The following is a 15,885-nucleotide window of genomic DNA, read 5'->3' as shown; positions in this document are numbered from 1 at the left end:
ACATCAAGACTCTCCCCACTTGAGATTCCCAGCAACTGGTATTCAGAGGGTACCACCTCTGATACTGGAGTAATGTACAGCCATCATTAGTAAATATGTACCCTCCAGACATGGTGACAGTGACCCTCCCTCCCTTGTTTACTTAACACTCAGTGGGTTGTGTGTGCCAGGGTGTGGGGGGGGGGCACCAACGAAAATGCTTGTTCTATTGCCAGCCCTAGCTCAATGTTACCTAAACTTCCAATCTGTGATATGGTTTTAAAAAACACACAAAAACTTTCCACTGTTCAAAATCAGTGGATACCTGATGGAGGTTGTTTATTTGACTTATTTTGCTTTTGTTTGCTAACATGCATGTTACTAATTTCATGTTTCATGTAAAGATTTGCAAAGTTTTTCCATTCACCCAAAGTACCTGAGATCAAATGTTTGCATGGGTTAGAGGAAAATCATAAAGTTCACTTAGGCTACAATCCAATCAATCAATCAATCAATCAATCAATAATTGTCCAGTAGCACCTTAGAGACCAGCTAAGTTTGTTCTGGGTATAAGCTTCCATGTGCAAGCACACTTCTTCAGATACACATGAAAACCTATACTCAGAACAGACTTAGTTGGTCTCTAAGGTGCTACTGCACAATTATTTTATTTTTTATTTTATTTCGACTGCGTCAGACCAACACGACAACCTACCTGAATCTACAATCCTATAAACAATTAAGGTTACTCCCACTGAGTGTAATGGAACTTACTTCTGAGTTGACATGTGCAGGACTGCACAGCAGGTTTTTAAATATTACAAACATATTGAAATCCTGACTTCAAAATTATTTTTATTGCACTCCTTGTATATATTTTAAAGTGTGACCGTTAAGTAGTGCATATGCTTCCTTTCATAGTTTAGGTTTTTAAAGTAAAAATGTCACTCAAAACTATTTAACATATTTATTTTAGCAGTTCTTAAGAGCTATTCACATAAAATATATGTACTTTCCATGGAAATTTAGCTGGAGAAACAGTTGGTTACAAATGTGATTTTAGACTTGACTAGGTTTCTCAGTTGCACTTGTTTTATGCCATTAATTCATATTTTTTTAAAAAATGATGTATTTCTTAAAAGTGGGTTTTCTGCCCCAATTTTCTGCACAAGTCATGGGCATTTTTTCTCTTTGGATGATGCTCTGCAGAAAAGGTTTCTCCCCTCCCACTGCTGCTTCCGGTTGCTGAAGCATGTTTGTTTTGTGACTTCAAGGCAGAGGTATGCCAATTCATGGCTTGAAAGGTTCACTTAAAATAATCTCCTGTCCTTGGCTAAATAAAACTGGTTCTCCTCCATTTGACGGGAGACACTGGGAATTGGAACTGGCAACTTTCTGCAGTTGCAGAGCATGTGTAATTAAGTCCACGGGCCTTGCAGGAGCTTTACACCCAGATCAGCAGCTCATGCAAAACCACAGTGTGGCCTTCTCTGAGAGCAGGTAATATCTACTCTGATGCATCTGTTGAAAGTTAAGCATTGTAGGGTGAAGAACTGTGCTTCTGGATGAGTCACTGTTCCGGGCACACATCTCCTGAGGGCAAGTAATCCTGCCACATTGCTACAGAGGATTATTAGGTTGCTTCCAGTAGCGCATTGTTGAGGTCTGGTAGTATGACCCATTAATTCCTCACCCCACCTGGAGGCTGGCTGGAAGGAAATTAGGCCAGAGGATGACCCGTGGAGAGAGGCAGCCTCCTCCCAAGTCTGGGTAATCCTCCTTCAGGACAGACTGCACCATGCAGTCACACCCTATGCAGCTGAAGCTGCCTGCTCCCCAGTGTCAGGAGAGGGCTGGACCAGAACAACAGCTCATTCAGAGATGCAGTGGGAAACCTCCTCCCATGTCTAGGAAACTAGGCAGCTGCCTTGAATAAGCCATAAATAATAATAAAAATAAAATTTTATTTATATCCCGCCCTCCCCAGCCGAAGCCGGGCTCAGAGTGGCTAACAACAGTAAAAGTAACACAGCATTCTAAAATCAATTCAGAATCAAATTAATGGTTTAGTATTGCTTATGCTGACTGGCGGTGGCATGCCAGGGCTTCACCAAGTGATATTTTCCCAGTGACCTTCTGTACGCAGAGCGGTTACAGTGCCACTGAGCTGCACCCCAAAGTCCGGGGCCTCACAGGAATCACGTTAATGTAGCTTAATTTTCCACCACACATCCTTTGGGACTGATTCCTAATCAGAGCCCTCCCCAATCCCAGCTGGGTGCTGAGAACAAGAGAGGGCGTCTTTGGTTTTTTATTTTTGGCTTTTCCACTGCCATGCCTTCCTTTTTTCCATAAATCTCCCCCATAGACACCGCATAACACTGTGAATAAAATTGAGAAAATGCAATGCCCGACCCCTGGTTCTTTCCAAAGAGGCCCCTCGTCCTTTGGCCTGTTCTACATTTTTCATCCTCCTCCTCCCCGCATCTTCTGCTGCATTGTTTCTTAAGAAAACCCTCTGAATCCCTCCAAACAAACCTTGGAAGGGGGGTGGGGAGAAGGCAGGGAGGCAAGGGAGCACTCCCCCCCAGTTCCTCCCCCCCTTCTGCTTTAGTTCGCTTTGGATGCTGGCCTGCAAGCTCTCAGGCCTTGTTGCCATCGCCTAGGCAACCAGGGTGTGCATGTTTGCAGGGCAAGCTTTTGTTTCCTCTTGTGATATATGTGCAAGAAAACCTCCTGGCATCTTGCACAAAAGGCCACTCTCTCCCCGCCGCCGCCTGTTCTTCGTCCTCTTTCTTTCCCCTCTCCCCATATTCCCCGTTTTCGTCTCTTCGAGGCGAAAGAGTTTGGAGAAGAGCAAAAATTCCATCTCTTCTCCTCACTAAGCACACACCCCACTTCCTTCAGTGACATGAGTCCTATTCCCTGCCTGTGCTTTGGAGGCTACTCTGTGAAGGGGGAGGTCTGCTGATTGCACATAGGCCCTCCCCACAATTGGGAACCCCACAGCAACAGTGCAGGATAAGGCCTGCCCATGTGCCCCACCTCCATGAAGTCAGGCCACAACCCCACCATACCGTTGTTTACTGAGGGTACTGAGAGTTGTGATGAGATGCTGCACCCCCCTAATTCCTTTTCTGGAGCAACAATTCCCAGAGTGGTTTATCAATTCCCTCCTCACAGGGAACCTTGCGAATTGTAGCTCTGTGAGGGGAACAGGGGTCTCCTAACAACTCTCAGCACCCTTAACAAACAATGGCTCCCCTCCCAGAATTCTTCGGGAGAAGCCATGACTTGATAGCGGTATCATAGTTCTTTAAATGCACACCCTCCAACATTTCTCTGATGAAAATAGGTTCATATTATATAATAATAATAATAATAATAATAATAATAATAATAATAATATGCATACAGACAGACATACCCACCCCACCCATCTGGCTGGGTTGTCCCAGCCACTCTGGGCAACTACTAACATATAAAAAACCTAATAAAACTATGTAGGGTTGTCTTTGGATGTATTTTAAAGGTTGTACAGTGGTACCTTGGGTTAAGAACTTAATTCGTTCTGGAGGTCCGTTCTTAACCTGAAACTGTTCTTAACCTGAGGTACCACTTTAGCTAATGGGGCCACCGTGCCGCCAGAGCACGATTTCTGTTCTCATCCTGATACAAAGTTCTTAACCCGAGGTACTATTTCTGGGTTAGCAGAGTCTGTAACCTGAAGCGTCTGTAACCTGAGGTTCCACTGTATAGTTACTTATCTCCTTGGCTCTGGGTTGCATAGCTCCCTACTCTGCAACACTTCTCCGATGAAAATAGCGATGTCCTAAGGAAAAGCAGGACATTCCGGGATCAAATCAGAACCTGGGATGGCTTCTGTAAATCCAGGACTGTCCCTGGAAAATACATGTAAATGTACGGTGTCTCTGGCCCATGCTGTGCTCTGCCTGCTTTTACCCCTCACACTGGGAGCACCCATGACTCTGTGATCAATTACATCCATGTCTCTGTGTGCTGAAGACCCCATGTTCAACCCCTGCCATTTCCAGTTAACAGGATATCGGGGAGCAGAACTGGCTGAGTCCTTGGTGAAGCTCAGTCACCTCTGGTCAGAGAAGATGCTCTGCATGGTTGCCAGTTAGCCTGACCTGGCTGGGAAAAGACCCTTCTTGTGTAGACACTCTTGTTTGCAGTTTAGGTCTGCCTTAGACCAAGCCAGGTGATTTGCCCACCTAGCAGCTCCCTGAGGTATCAGGCAGAAAAATGTCAGATTCCATTTAGCTGAGGAGGACCTGGGATAGAGTCTGGGAGCTTCTGCATGCCGAGAGCAGGCCGTTATTCTCAACCAGGGAAGGAGACAACCCCTGGGGACTCTCATTGGCAGCCTGGCCAATGGGAGTTGTAGTCCCACAACATCTGGAGGCTCCTCATCCCTGCTCTGAGCTGGCCTGTCCCTTTGCTGTCTTTAAGCCCAAAGCAGAAGCACCGCGGTCTTATTTCTTAGCCATACGGTTGATTGCACATTGAGGACATTTCTCCTTTCATTCTCCTCTTAGCTTTCCCTTTCTTTCCACACACACACACACTCTTCCCCCCCCCTCCCCAGGTTTCCCATAAAACTATTGCCAAGGAAGCCTTGTAATCTGGGGGGGGGGGGGCAACTCTTCCAGCTGAAGCCTCTTGCAGTCCTGCTGTTCCAGAGGGGGGCCTCTGGCGCTTTGTGTTTGGGCTCTGTTTTGCTGAGGCAGCTCAGCATGGTCTGTTATTGCTGCTGTTGTTGCTGCTGCTGTTGTGTTTTGGCCTGGTCAGACTCGGGGATGGAGGACGGAGGTCCATTTTGCGGAGGGGGAAGCTGAAGACCATGAGGAGGAAGAGATCAATAAAAAAGGGCTGGTGGTAGTCAGGAGGACTCAGCTGAGGGAATGCACGATCAGCACAGTGTCGGTTGAGCAATGGGAATTGGCTTGAGCTGTTCTGTTAGTTGCATGACTTTGAATGCAGTTAAAACAATTACTTTTGAAACAGGCAGGCAGGGAGGAGTATCCTGCTTCTGGGTGATTCGCACACGTGGCAGCACAGCACTTCTGTGAATGGGGAAGGCCTCTTCTAAGGAAAAGCCTGTCGTCTGCAGTTTTTTAAAACCAGTATTTTTAATACAAGTCATGTTTAAAAATAAAGTCATTTATCTTGTAAAATTTATGTACCCCTCTTGATTGCAAGAAACAACCTCCAAAGTGGTTTCAAAAAAAGAATAAAATATCAATGAAATCAGTTAAAAAGCAGCAGTTTAAAACATTCAAATAATGATTAAAATCAAAGGTAAAATTATAAAGGGCTGCCCAAATAATTGGGGATGCTGGTTTTGTTGATTTTTTAAAAAGCTTCTGAATCAGTGTTCAGGTTTTTTTGGGTTCGCTGAGCTCTGGGCAAGCCAGGAGAAGGAGGGACTGTACCTTGGAAGTAAAACATCTGCTTTGCATGCAGAAATTCCAGGTGACATCTCCAGGAAGGCTGGGGAAAGACTCCAGGCTGAAATTCTGGACAGCTGCTGCAGTCAGTCTACAACAGCACTGAGCTAGATGGATTAATAAATCACTTTGAGGTTTCCCCCCCTCCAATCAAGTGGCATATAAATTTTATGAAAGGGATAATAAAAGGCAAACATTGTAAAAGGTATCTTCTGACATCCCTAGAGGAACATAGTCTTTGCCAACTGGTGCCTTTCAGATGTTTTGGATGACCAGATCCATCACAGAAACATAGAATTGAAGAGTGGGAAGGGGACCCCGAAGGGTCATCTAATCCAGTCTCAACTAAATCAGTCTGATAGGTGTTGTAGTCCTAAGCGACAAGGGCTGATGGGGAGTTGTGATCAAGAACATCTGGAGGGCCCCAGGCTGGGGGTGGCTGCTGTAGTGTGTCTTGCATTGAGTGGCTTGCCCAAGGCTCCTCCGGGAATTAGTGGCAGGGCTCTCCTCAAGCCCTTGTCTCTGGCTTTCTCATTTTGATTTCCAAGGAAGCACTGGTGTGCTGCCTTTATTATCTTAAGTAGCTGCAGGTGCTGTTGACTTGGCGTGGATCCATTCCATAGCCGCCATCTTTAATTGGTCCATGGCCTTCCCCCTTGCCTTTGTGTGCCGGGGTGTGTTGCACGTAAAAGGGGCGTTTTTGGATCAAAACCCGGATTGGGCTGTTGACTTGCCCCGCTGCAGGTAGATCCAGTTTTCTACCTGCCACAGGCAAAGCCCTTTTTGCACTCGTCCGACAGAAAACTTAATAGGCCTTTGCTCTAACCCTCTGGCATTGCGCAGAGCACGTAATACTCCCTTATCTTCCTTTTGAACTGGGGGACTCCTTGGCAGTGGTTTTGGGCGTGAGCTGGGGTGGTCGACCTGTGATTCAGATTCTCGGAGAATCAGGAGAGAAGTGGCTGAATCCATCTCCCTTTGGGGCCTGGCCTGCGGGGAGGGAGGGTGATGGGACACGCCTTGTTTGTTCCTGCAGTTGCTCCCCCCTTCCCTTCTCTCCCCCTCTACCATGCACAAATCTGCGCTTTTGAGTCTGGAATGGTGCAGGTAAGTCATACCTGGAGGCCCTGAGAGGAGAGAAGTGGAAGGCCTGGTAATTAAACAGCAGCTGGGCACCATCAAAGCATCGCTGGTGGAGCTGCTCCCCACCCCTGCTTTAGGGACCCGCACCCTGCACTGAGGCATGTGACCCATTTGAGGAACAACATGGAGAGCCCATTTCCTGCTTGTTTTGGCAGCCAGGTCCACATCTGCGCTCCTTACTCCCAAGTCCGGTAGCAGAATTAGAAACTCAAGATATATAAGCTAATTGCCAAATGGCACCTTAAATCTAAGTTCTGGTCTCCACAACGGATTGTCTAGTCACCTTTTTTAAACGATGGAACAACAACAAATTTCATTTCTATACCGCTTTATATTTTAAAGGGGGGAGGGAAATCTCAAAGCGGTTTACAACACATTAAAACATCAAATAAAACAGTGCAGAAACAAATAGCAACAATACATCTGTACAGATTAGCTGCCTTGTTGGGCGAAGGAGAACTCCTCACCTTTGGCTACAGGAATGCAGCTTTTTGCATTTCCCTTTTTAAAAAACCTGCCTCTGTACACCTTGTTTTTGGAACAAGTTCCCCTTTTTGCGTTGATAAATTTGGTTTAAATAGGTTACAGGGTTGGTGACCAAAAATGGAGTAGCTTAGGTTGGCCAGCATCCTGTGACATCATTTGGGATATGTGTGAGGGAGTCTTTCCTAGACCAGCTACTGGTGGGGGGTGGGCTGTTTGGCTTGCGTGGAATGGAGGTGGCAGAGCCCTCCTGTTTGGCCTGCTTGCTTCCTCTTCCCAGGACTTTACTAGCTCAGGCCAGAATGAATGTCTCTCCCCCCCCCCAAATGGCACATATTTGGACTGTGAAGAGCTGACAGAAGTACTTGTGATGGCCCCAGGGTGGTGAGATGGCCCACAAACTGGGATGAGGTAGAACAGGCTTCTCCTCAAGACACTGGAGGGATGTGGATAAGATAATAAGCAGAGCACACAAGAAGGCTGCCTCAGATCCTCTTGTGTGTAATAAAGGCCAGAGTTCGTAATGACATGCTTGCATCTCGCCTCTGCCTTCCTTGGTCGTAATGGGAGCCTGTATCTCCTCCAGGATGCAAGGGCCAGCCAGGTGTTTCCCAGGACACTCCTGAGGGAGGCTGCAGGTGGAGGCAGCAACCCCCATCTGTTGACTGTCCCCAGCGTCTGGTGTGCAGATGTTGACTGGGTGCTATTATTATTATTAGTAGTAGTATTATTAGTAATAATAATAATTCTCTTCACCCTAAGGTTGCAGGGCAGGTGACAGCTATTAAAACACAATATTTAAAACAGTTTAAGACAACTTACAACCACAGAAAAAAATAAATAAATATGCATCTCAAATGTCAAAAGCCAGGGTAAAGTGATGCATTTGACAGAAGCTGAATAACGAAGGTGCTGGATGCATCTCTCTGCAGAGGGAATTCTACAACTTAGGGGCTGCCACAGAGAAGGCCCTCTCCCGAGCTGTCACGCCCTGAGCTTCTGTGGACCCCAACCAGGAGGGCCCCCCTCTGCTGATCTTAACACCCGAGGGGGTCCATAGGGAAGGGAGGCCTGAATCTAAGGCTTTAAACACAAACACGAACACCTTAAATAGGGTCCAGAAATTAACCAGTGCAGGTGTTTAAAAACAAGGGTTATCTGAGAACTAAACAGAGCCCCAGTTCTGGGCAGTTGAAGTTTCTGAGTTGTCTTCAAGGGCAGTGAAAGATTCATGCATTGCAGGGGGTTGGTCAAGATAGTCCCTGCGGTTCCTTCCAGCTCCACAGTTCTATGATTGTTTTGTGGAGCCCACGACCGTCTCTTATATTTCCTCGTGAGCCCCAAAGCCCCCAGACTTTGAGGACCTCTCACCCTCACCCTGCTGGCTGCAGTGGCTCTCTGAAATCTGAGGCAGATCAGATCAGAAAAGCTACCTTCTACCAGCTTGGACTGTTTGCTTCGCTGGCCCAGTATTGCCCACTCTGGCTGGCAGCAGGGCTTCAGGCCATGCGAGGGGCCTTGCCCCATTCCTGCCACCCTGTGGACCTTTTATCTGGAGGTGCGACTCAGAGGTGCCTCTATTTCTGCTGTTCTGGCCCCTCCCCTGGGAGAGGGAAAGAACCTGATCTGGCAGGTTGGGTTTTTTTTTTGGAAGGCCCCTTTGCCGAGCCGGCTGGGATTCCTCCCAGAGCGCCAGACTTGCCCGGACAAGAGTCCCGAAGCCCTGCGGTGGGCGCGTTTGCCTTGGATGGCTGATTCCTTGCCTTGGCTCCAACCCTGGGTTTGCTCTGAGGCAAGCGATATCTGGAGCAGAACATTAATGCGAGCATAAGTCATGTGAAATGCTCGTCATTTTGCAACATTGGTAATAATCAAGTGGCGCTGTGCATTTGTGTGTGTGTGTTGACTTCTGGCTGCCTCGGCCTCCCTTCCCCAGGGCTGTTTGAAATAACTGAGCAAGCACAGTAAGGTCCTTTCTTGTTTGGGGTAAGATGTTCCCGCTTCCAGGAGAGGCTTCTTTGTAACCCAGACGGTTGGATTTAGAGGCCCAGGCCCATTTTAATTCTCCTAATAACCGGGTCTGTCTAATCACGTGGTGCTGGCGAGGGCTTTCGGTATCAAGGAAATATTGTTTGTGAAACTGAGATCTGGCCTACGCAACTGAGCGTTTTTGTGTGTGTATGAAGATGGGGAGAGAGCTTTTTTGAGGGGGGGGATGAGAGAAAAGCCTTGAATGTATTGAGGAAGATTATGGGGGGTGTCACTCTTTTTTGAATCGGGATCTCTGTGTCCACAGTTCCTATTTCTGAGACAATGGCTTCTAAAGTAAGAGTTGATGGTTTAGGCTGGGGAGGGGCTGGTTTCTTACTGGGGCAGATGCCTTGAAAGAAGTCCAGTAGCTAGTGGACAGAATGATTTAGTTGAGATTTGTACGTTGCAGGGGGTTAGACCAGAATTGGTGGCAGGGAATGGCTGACCACTGTCATGGGGGGCTGTTGACCCCAATACAGTGGTGCCTTGGCTTAAGAACAGCTTAGTTTATGAACAACTAGGATTAAGAACACTACAAACCCCGAAGTAGGTGTTTCGGTTTGTGAGCTTTGCCTTGGAAGCAGAACATGTTTCGCTTCCTGTTGAGTGTAAATTGAGTCCCCCACTTCTATGGGAAAGCACGTCTTGGTTTAAGAATGCCTTGGTTTAAGAATGGACTTCTGGAATGGATTAAGTTCATAAACCAAGGTACCACTGTAAAGCAAAATTTTCTAACCCCCCTCCAATGCCTTACACAAAAAGTTAAAGTAGACACAGCACTGGGTGCAAATCTTTCTGTTCAGCAGCACCCTGAAGGGAATGCACATTGTCCCCTTCCCCAATGTTCAGATCGATAATTTCAGGGGGAAGGAGGGGGAGGCAATGATAAACTCTCCTCAGCTGATCTACACAGATTAAATACTGGGCAGGGCTGTGTGTGCATGTGTGAATGTGAGTTCGTTGCACCTACCGCTGGCATTTGGGCCCCAGAGGGCTGCCCCAAAGAGGTTAGTGGGCTGACTTCCTTCACATTTGGAGATAAGCCTCTCTTCTCCCTGATCCTGGTGTTTTATCTCTTGGGGATGGGGGTGGAGGGGGAAGGAGGAAGGAAGCACCTGGATTTATTGTCAGTTTAGGTGTGACACAGACCTCCTGGTATATCCAGCTTCCCCACCCTCCTCTGCACAAACACAATTAAAAACAAAACAAAACCCTGCAGGTGGAATGCTAGCATATCAGGTAGAAGAGTTCTAGCTTGAAGTGCTGCTTTTCTACATGTGGGGTCCTCTTTTCTTTGTCTTTTCTTAATACATATGTATTAAGCATGCCAGTCCTTCAGCTACAGATCATACCATATGCTCTCTCCCGACTTGTCTCGAGGGCTGGACGTGATGAGCATGATTAAGCAGTTTCTGCCTCCCTCCTTCTGCAGGTGCCCCCTTTTTTTCTTCTAAGACGAGCCCAGCTAGCCAATCAAAATAGAGTCCCTCAAGGTGAAAGTTGACTTTCTGAAGGTGCCCCTTGGCCTGAAGAAGCCCACTCTGAAAGAGGCAGCGGCTGCCTTGGCGGCTGTCCCGGGGCCTGGAAGACCCAAGTCCATCAACGTGGACCGCTACAAGGCGCGGCGCTCTGACAACATGGACAACGAGTCTCAGTACTCCGGGTACTCCTACAAGTCCGGGCATTCCCGCAGCTCCCGGAAGCACAGGTGAGTCAGGGGGAGCAGTTGGTTTAAACCAGGGTTTCCCAAAATTGGGCCTCCAGTTGTTGTTGGACTACAACTCCCATCATCGCTAGCTAGCAGGACCAGTGGTCAGGGATGATGGGAATTGTAGTCCAAAACCAGCTGGAGACCCAAGTTTGGGAAACCGTGGTTTAAATTGTTGCAGTGAGCTCTCAGTATGGGGCTGCCCTGGGAGACTGCATTAATGTACAAAGCCCTGAGCAACTTGGGTTCAGGGGGTTCCCTTCTCTCTGCCCACCTTGTGTCTAGGAAGAGGAACATGAAGTACTCTTGCACACAGCTCTGTTCTTCGTACACTCTGCATTATTATTATTATTATTATTATTTTATTATTATTATTAAATTTAATATTAAAACAATTCATAACAATAAACTCCAAACAAAATTAAAAGTTATAATATAAATTTGTCCGTTGCTGCAGTGTTACAAAACGATGACAGTAAGCTTTAATTATACATTACCGTATCAAATCCACTGCGCACCTCAATTTTCAGAACCTTGAAACCAAAAGCACCATCAAATCTAATGCACACCCTAGTTTTCATGAGTGAATTTGACCAAGAAAGATGCACATTAAATTCGAGTAAATAAGAACTGGAAATGTTTAATGAGCAAACATGACAATAAGGCTGGGCAGTATATTGATATATTGTCCAAAACCGGTTTGAAGCTCATATCGTGACATCAGTTTTATAGTTTTTGACCTGGCAATATATTTTGAAACATGGTGTGTGTGCATGTGTGAGCTCAGTGGGTTAAGGGCCTGATTCTGTTCAAGGCACCTTTCTGCGAGTCCAACAGCTACAGAACTGTGGGGCTGTGTCTGTAGGCGACTGTGAAGACAAGATGGAGGACTTGGTGGGCTGTAGCTGCCCTGAGGTGCTGAGCAGGACAGTGTCCTATTTCCTTCCATGGTTCTCAGCGTGCATCTCTTCCTCCCCTCTGCCCATTGCAGAGATCGACGGGAGCGGCACCGTTCCAAGAGTCGAGATGGGAGTCGAGGGGACAAGTCGGTGACCATCCAGGCCCCTGGGGAGCCCCTGCTGGACAACGAGTCAACTCGAGGCGACGAAAGGGTGAGTGGCTTGTGGCCAAGTAAAGAGGGAAGCCCCCCTACGAGGGCCAGTAGCCGCCACCTCCTGCCCGCCTTTTCCTGGCTGGCTTTCCCAACCAGCTAACACCCAAACAGTGAGTGATTTATTCTGAGGTTGGGCTGGGCAAATGTTCCAGGGAACTTCCATGTGCTTTGTTCGGTAATGGAGAGAAGCAGCGGCAGGCAAACCTGCATGTCAGCCTGGATAGCTCAGTTGGTTAGAACATGGTGCTGATAACGCCAAGGTTGCTGGTTCGATCCCCGTATGGGACAGCTGCATATTCCTGCATTGCAGGGAGTCTAGCTAGAATGATCCTCAGGGTCCCTTCCAACTCTAAAATTCTGTGGAGCTCTGTATTTGGCGAGTCTCCTAATTGGATAAAGGTTTCCTACCCAAAGTGACTTGCAGACAGGGAAATTCTATGTGCCATGCTGCTGGTGGATCCTATAAACAAATGGAAATGTTCTTTATGTGGTCAGTCATTTATTTATTATGGAAGTTGGATATGGGCCATATTCTTGTGCTTATAAACTGAAAGACAAAGGAAGGGGAAGTGTTGGGGAAGACTTGGAGGAGGGAGATCGGTTTGACAGTGCCAGGATGAGGAGTTGCCCCCCCCCACAATTTGCCACCCATGGATGAGGGCAGTGCATTGGGGCCACGGTTCTAGTTTAGCCCTAGTATCAATAAGATACTTTCGTCATGCTCCGACTGAAGTTAAAAGCACCTGTTAGCAAGAAATGTATCAAAATGCCCTTGGCAATAGGCTTATCGGGGATCAAAAATATTAGGACAGAGGTGCACATGAAACACTTAATACAGAGATAGTCCCATCTGGCCCAGCCAAAATGATCAAGAGGCTGGAGCGATGCTCCTAAGGTTTTGCAGCACCTGGAACTTTAGAGGAAATGTGAGTAAGGGGTGACACAAAAGAACTTTATGAAATTTTGCATGGCATGCAGAAGATGCATAGAGAAAAGTTTTTCTCCTTCTCTCATAATACTAGAACTCTGGGACATCCCACGAAGTGGAATGTTGGAAGGTTCAGGGCAGATGGAAGAAAGTCCTTCACGTGGCGCATAAACTATTCAACTCACTCTCACGGGAGGCAGGGATGGCTTTAAAAAGAGGGATGGACAAATCTGTGGGTGTTAAGGCTATCAACGGCTACTGGCTACGATGGCTCTGCTCTGTTTGCCTCCATGGTCAGAGGCAGCAAATGCTTCTGAATCCCAGTTGCTGGAAAACTGCAGGCGTGAAGAGTTGTTCTTTGTGCTCAGCTCCCACTTGCGGGTTTCCCATTCAGGCATCTGGTTGGCCCCTGTGAGAACAGGACGATAGACTAGATGAGTTATTGACCTGATCCTGCAGGCTCTCACAGGTGTGTGACTAGACAAGGGAGGAGCAGCACCCGTCTGCTGAAGTAGACATGAAGAAGCTTTAAGGCAGTCGGTCCACCTGGCCTGTTCCTCTCTGCCGTTACTGGCACCTATTTGTAGCAGAGGAAAGCCATGCTCAGGACCCCAAGACTTGACCCTTCTTGGTGCAAGAAGGTGTCTTACCATGAGGTGTCTGCCTGCTCCCTCACCTGCCCCTGCTTGGCCCTTTCCCTTCTTTTGCAGGACGACAACTGGGGAGAGACCACCACGGTGGTGACGGGCACGTCTGAGCACAGCATCTCCCACGATGACATCACGCGCATCACCAAGGACATGGAGGACAGCGCCCACCTGGACTGCTCCCGCCACCTGGGCGTCTCGCTGGGCGGGGCCCTGGCCCTCCTCTCCTTCCTCACGCCCTTGGCCTTCATGCTGCTGCCCCAGCTGCTGTGGGGGGAGCGGCTGGAGCCGTGCGGGACGCCTTGCGAGGGGCTCTTCATCTCGGTGGCCTTCAAGCTCCTCATCCTCCTGCTGGGCAGCTGGGCCCTCTTCTTCCGCCGCCCCAAGGCCTTCTTCCCGCGGATCTTCGTCTTCCGCGCTCTCCTCATGGTGCTCGTCTTCCTCCTGGTCGTCTCCTACTGGCTCTTCTACGGCGTCCGGATCTTGGACTCTCATGACACCAACTACCAGGGCATTGTCCAGTACGCCGTCTCCCTGGTGGATGCCCTTCTCTTCGTCCACTACCTGGCCGTGGTTCTTCTCGAGCTGCGGCAGCTCCAGCCCCACTTCACCCTCAAGGTTGTCCGCTCCACCGACGGGGCGAGCCGGTTTTATAACGTCGGCCACCTCAGGTGAGGAAGGGCTGCAGTGGAGGGTGCACAGGTGCCGGTACAGCATGTTTTGATGATGATGATGATGATGGTGATGATGATAATGACCTGCCCTTCGCCAGCACGTTCTAGGACGGGTTACAACAATTTAAAATTTAAAAAATGGTTCAGACATGTTACATTCACGAGAATAGAGTGGAGCATGAAAACACACATTTTGGGGTGCTGAAGGCCAGGATTGATTTGTTTGATTGACTTCAGTAAGGTTTTTTGTTGTTGACATCTGAAGGCAGCCCTTTCCAGGGGAGTTTTTAATGGCTGACGTTTTATTGTGCTTTAAATACTTTAAATACTTTGTTTGGAGCCGCCCTGAGTGGCTCGGGGGCAACCCAGCCAGATGGGCGGCATATAAATAATGAAATCCTTGCTATTGTTATATTATTAAAATGAATGAAATAAGTAACAGGCCGCGGGCACTGGAGGCTCCATTAATCAAACAGTCCATCAATTATGCTTCCTTTCACTAGAGGATCCCCTTTTCCTTTCTCTGCCTCCTTGCAGCATCCAGCGAGTTGCAGTGTGGATCCTGGAGAACTACTACCACGATTTCCCAGTCTACAACCCGGCCCTCCTCAACCTCCCAAAGTCCGTTCTCTCCAAGAAGATGTCTGGCTTCAAGGTGTACTCCCTTGGCGAGGGTGAGCGATCCTGGCTCTCTGAATCATAACACCGTAGACTTGGAAAGGGACCCTGAGGCTCATCTAGTCCGGTGTTTCCCAACGTTGTGTCTTCAGCTGTTTTTGGACTACAACTCCCATCATCTTTAACTAGCAAGACCAGTGGTCAGGGATGATGGGAATTGTAGTCTGAAAACAGCTGGAGAATCAAGTTTGGGAAACACTGAGCTGTTTGCCCTTGCAATGCTGGAGTATGCAGCTTTCCCATATGGGGACTGAATCTGCCACCTGGGCATTATCAGCACGGTGCTCTAACCAGCTGAGCTAGGTGTACATGTGAAGCAGTCTTGCAAATTGTCAGACCGTTGACCCACTCAGCCTGTCAGCCTCTTTCCTAGTGCTCTAACCTGTTCCCTTCGGTCTTCTGAATGGGAGGGCTGGGGTTTGAACCCAGCATCATAGGAGCCAACTCCTAGGGGCTGGGGTCCCTTCTCTCTCTCTCTCTCGCGCGCGCGCGCTCTCTCTCTCGCTCTCTCTCTCTCTCTCTCTCTCTCTCACACACACACACACACACACACACACACACACACACACACACACTTTGATGGACATTGCCATTCAAATGGTGTGTGTGCATCATGTCATGTCATTTACAGTGGTACCTCGGGTTAAGTACTTAATTCGTTCTGGAGGTCTGTACTTAACCTGAAACTGTTCTTAACCTGAAGCACCACTTTAGCTAAAGGGGCCTCCTGCTGCTGCCACGCCGCTCTTCTCATCCTGAAGCAAAGTTCTTAACCTGAAGCACTATTTCTGGGTTAGCGGAGTTGGTAACCTGAAGCATATGTAACCTGAGGTACCACTGAATTATGTGAGGTGGGGGTTACCTGTCCCCCCCCCCATATTTTATTCAAGTTGGTACCCCAGCTGAGCATGCAGTGGCTGCTCTTCCATTGAATTATGCTCCCTCCTCTGGTCCCCGTCCCCCCCGCCATCCTGCACAGGCCTGCCTCTTCACTGCTGTTTCCTCTCTCCTCTTTGGCCACGTGCA

General features: G+C 48.2%; 1 protein-coding gene across 4 annotated transcripts in view; it reads left to right on the top strand.

The window, feature by feature from the left end:
- The window catches only part of VANGL2 (VANGL planar cell polarity protein 2), a 40,972-nt gene that overhangs the window by 19,449 nt on the left and 5,638 nt on the right, over positions 1-15,885 (top strand). For 3 of the 4 annotated variants that reach the window (XM_053369155.1, XM_053369157.1, XM_053369156.1), the window contains exons 3-6: positions 10,543-10,818; positions 11,810-11,930; positions 13,571-14,178; positions 14,719-14,855. In XM_053369155.1, coding sequence (XP_053225130.1) covers positions 10,748-10,818; positions 11,810-11,930; positions 13,571-14,178; positions 14,719-14,855 — 937 coding nt within the window. In that variant the 5' untranslated portion in view covers positions 10,543-10,747. Of the gene's footprint in view, positions 1-8,779; positions 8,944-10,542; positions 10,819-11,809; positions 11,931-13,570; positions 14,179-14,718; positions 14,856-15,885 lie in introns of those variants that run through there. The other variant, XM_053369159.1, reaches the window with a different exon arrangement.

The sequence above is a fragment of the Podarcis raffonei genome, chromosome 16 (assembly GCF_027172205.1).
Source record: "Podarcis raffonei isolate rPodRaf1 chromosome 16, rPodRaf1.pri, whole genome shotgun sequence".
NCBI lineage: Eukaryota > Metazoa > Chordata > Lepidosauria > Squamata > Lacertidae > Podarcis > Podarcis raffonei.
The sequence above is the reverse complement of the archived record's forward strand: the minus strand, read 5'-3'. Positions and strand labels throughout refer to the sequence as shown.